General features: G+C 42.3%; 1 protein-coding gene across 3 annotated transcripts in view; it reads left to right on the top strand.

Annotated features, from left to right (window-relative positions):
* The first annotated feature begins 562 nt into the window (after positions 1-562).
* nudt4b (nudix (nucleoside diphosphate linked moiety X)-type motif 4b) overlaps positions 563-3,860 on the top strand; it is a 9,509-nt gene continuing 6,211 nt past the window's right edge. Inside the window, exon 1 of one of the 3 annotated variants that reach the window (XM_047159962.2) lies at positions 563-789. In XM_047159962.2, the coding sequence (XP_047015918.1) occupies positions 781-789 (9 nt within the window). In that variant the 5' untranslated portion in view covers positions 563-780. Of the gene's footprint in view, positions 790-2,758; positions 3,508-3,860 lie in introns of those variants that run through there. The other 2 variants (XM_017485753.3, XM_053685712.1) reach the window with 2 other exon arrangements.

Consider the following 3,860-nt stretch of genomic DNA (forward strand, 5'->3'; position numbering starts at 1 on the left):
AAACTCCTCAATTGTGTCGACATAAAAACAAGAAAAGAAAACGAGTGTAGACTCCTCACAAAATCTCAAGTATTAGCGTCTAGCACCGCTCGTGACTCTCGCACGTTCTTGGCGGTTTTGGTCGTAGTTCGTTGGAAACTCTTGACCTCGTTCAACCACAATGGCATCCTTTTATAGTTTTCTCAGAACCTCAACATCAAAACATTTTAGTCGCATGTCATGGAAAGTTTTTATGTTTGTATATGCATAAACCGATGATACTAAACGCTACAGCGCTAAAAAAACGATAAGATACGGAGTAAACGATATTATTTAAAGTTGAATAAATTCAGACGGGACTTCCCAGCGATTTTCCCAGGTACGGGTTTCTATTCGAATGAGATCCCAGCTTAGCGCTGAAGTCTCGGCGCATGGTGGAGTTCACGTTTTAACCTGTTCAGGGCTATGTTTGGATTATATTCACTTCAGATAAGAGCGTCCGTCAAATGAACAACCGTATAAACATTTCTTAAGCCGGTCACGGCAGCGTTCGTTCATCGGCGCTGACCACAATCACGCAGCTCGGGCTTTCCGACTCCAGATCGCAGACAGTGAAATGAGGAAGCCCTAAATAGATTCTTCTGTACAGCGATCACTGTAGAGCAACTGCAATTTCATGCAACTATCCAGCTATGCGATTCGATAATCCTCGCATGGGGTAGATCGAGTATCTCGGGAATACGTCCGCAAGAGCAGCGGGAATCTATTTTAAGTTTACAGCTCGAGTGTTTCTCAGTCGCCATGTATGAGGTAATGGTCAAAGGTTACATGTGTGTGTAATCTTATTACTTGGCTCCTAGTGGTATCTTCACTATTAGATTGTGATGTGTGTATGTAATAGGTGCGTGTTCATAAATGCGTACACGGGAAAGCGTTCTTTGTGGGCGGAAAACGGAAAATCTATAGAAATCTATTAATCTTTACGGATAAGGAGACGTTTCGAAAGTACTTTTCATGTTATAACGTCGTCATCGTTGTGTCCCCGGATCAATAGCTACCTTTAAAGGTCCACACACACACAAAGTCCATAGTTCCTCTTAACGAGGCTACAAACAGAAAAGGCTTTATGCTTAGAAGCACATCAGAAATGTCGAAACGACACTTTAAGCGCTTGTAATGAACAAACAAAACATTCCTTATACATTTCCAGTAAGGATTTAACATTCTATTGGATCATTTATTTGCTGGTTTGGATTGATCAGTTAACAATCCCCCAGACCCCTTCAGTACAGATTTTTTATTATTATTTTTTTTTTTTTTAAATAACATAACCCAATGCTATTTAAATGTGTACAATAATATTTGCCTGTTTATTAGTTTCAAATAGACTTACGTTGATCATATTTATATTCCTGTGTGTGTTTTAAGTTATTGAGGTTTGGATTAAACCGCATTTAAGTGACCAAATCAAGCAGACTATTAAGGGGGCCAAGCACTTTCTGTTCCCACCCGTAGCAAGAGAGGAAGACCGGAAAGGGGTCATCTGCACTTCCTCCCAACGAGAGATCCTAAATTTGAAGGTGAAACGCCAAACTGTTACTGAGATATATATCGTTTGATATAATTTCCTGTTTTTGGGAGTTAAAAATGAGGTAAAATCTCATCTCTTGACTTAAGGTTATGCTGTGAAATACACGTGAGACGTATTTAAGATATCTGGATATACATTTTTTTTCACTGTATAAACGTGTCCCTGATGAGCGAGCCAGAGGCGACGGTGGTGAGGAAGAACTCCCTGAGAGGACATGAGGAAGAAACCTGGTGAGGAACCAGACTCAATAGGGAACCCGTCGTCATCTGGGTGACGGTTATAAATCGCTTCTCTTTTATAACTGTGTGTTATAGACTGAAAAAGTGCAACTGCGTAACCAGGAGCTTATGAATTTAATCAGTACGAGTCAATTCTGAATCCATGCGTTTTTAACTTGAAGTTTATCTAACTGAAGTTATTAACTGTTCAGTGACGGAGAGTTGAGTGCAGGATTGTTCTCCGCAGTTGCAGTCCTGAGGATAAGCCAAATCACACATCTGTTACACGACCAACTCTTTGCACCTTCCAATCAAGACAATCAAGAACCATGATTGCAGCTTGAGCAAAGGTTAAGAGCAGGTTTACTCATTTGTCAGTTAGAGATTTAGACAAATCTTCTTGAAGTCCCTGCTGGGGGGGGGTCCAATTGAAACCCTCAAAGAATTTATAATGGTTATAATGAGAATTATAGACCCTGTGGGTCTCTACTGGTAATTTGTTGCCTTAACATGGCGGCATGTTATGTCTCGTGGAAACCATTAAGGACCAGTTATGTTTATGGTAATGGATTTAATGGTTAGTTGATGGTTTGTAATGGTATTTGTAGTGGAAACCTTTTAAAAACAAAATTTGTGATGGTTTCTATTGTGTTTTTTGTGTTGTTGTTAATTCTTCTTACTCTTTTCAGCAGGGAGATCATTTACTACAAAGTCTACAAAGTTTGTAGATGAAAAATCCGCCATGTTTGAGTAGTAGTACTACACACCTTCAGTGCTTGGGCACCTTTAGGGTACAAACCCCTGAAGAATCATGGATAAAGGCTATGGGATAAAGGGATATATCAGTATTAATAATGAACAAATTATTTTAAAATTAGTCAGGAATGGGGTTTTTGTTGTTGTTGTTGTTGTTGTTGTTGCACGAATCCGTTCAAACTTTTATGGAATTTCTTTCATGCTTTTATATTTGAAGACACATTGTAATCTCGGGTAACCAATAGCACCAGGACTAACCCTATTTCTACACCACCCGCCCCCCACTACATTCCTCGGGCTCCGTCCCAAACCGCATGGTCCCGCACTACACACTCCATGACTACAGCCCTGCATCTGCTCGCGCGCCATGGCGCTTTGGCGCACTCTGTAGTGCGCTCTGTAGTGCAGCAGTGAGCGGTTTGGGACGCGCTCTGAGTGTGCGCTCATGCGCGGAGCAGGGCTGAGGGGTGGGAGTGTACATACAGCAGCCCACACACACACACACACAGTATATAAACCAGAGCCACGCAAATGAAATCCTGCAACAACAACACCACAAAAATAAAAGAATGGACACTTTAAACAGCAGAAGGATAAATGGGTGATTTGTCAGGCGAAGGACGCGGACGTTGTGGAGATAAAGCCTCTCTGGAGGTGTGTTTGAGGACATTTCTTTTGGTGCCGGTTCTTCTGTATCTCCTGCCTTTTAACACTCGATGATCCAGCGGACTCGTTTGTGTTCACCGTGCCTTAATCTACTTTTGAGATATCTGGAGAACTCTAAAGCGACGCACACGCACACGCACTCGCATACGCATACGCACACGCACTCGCACACGCATACGCACCGATTACGCGCGCGGCGTCATGAAGTTCAAACCCAACCAGACGAGAACGTACGACGGTGAAGGCTTCAAGCAGCGAGCGGCGTGTCTGTGTTTCAGGAACGAGCGAGAAGATGAGGTACGACTCTCCATACCATCTAATCATTCAACCCAACCCGGTTCTCCACACCAAAACCCTTCATACCATACCATATATCATATCATATCATATATCATATCAATCAGCCACGCCCACAGCGTGGAAATGCAGCTGTTTAGATTTCATTATGCGTTCTCACACCCCTCTGTGTGTTTGGATTTGTTTACACACTGCTGTGCAGATGTTCCAGTTCAGCCTGGTCTGGAGGACCACAGTCATGAAGGACCTTTTGAGGGTTTTTTTTTTTTTTTTGTATGTGTGTATGTTCCTATGCTTTAATTCAGTCCAGGGTAAAGTGTAACAGGTTTTCAGGGTGGAATTCCCTCACGCTT

Source organism: Ictalurus punctatus, chromosome 14 (assembly GCF_001660625.3).
Source record: "Ictalurus punctatus breed USDA103 chromosome 14, Coco_2.0, whole genome shotgun sequence".
Taxonomy (NCBI): domain Eukaryota; kingdom Metazoa; phylum Chordata; class Actinopteri; order Siluriformes; family Ictaluridae; genus Ictalurus; species Ictalurus punctatus.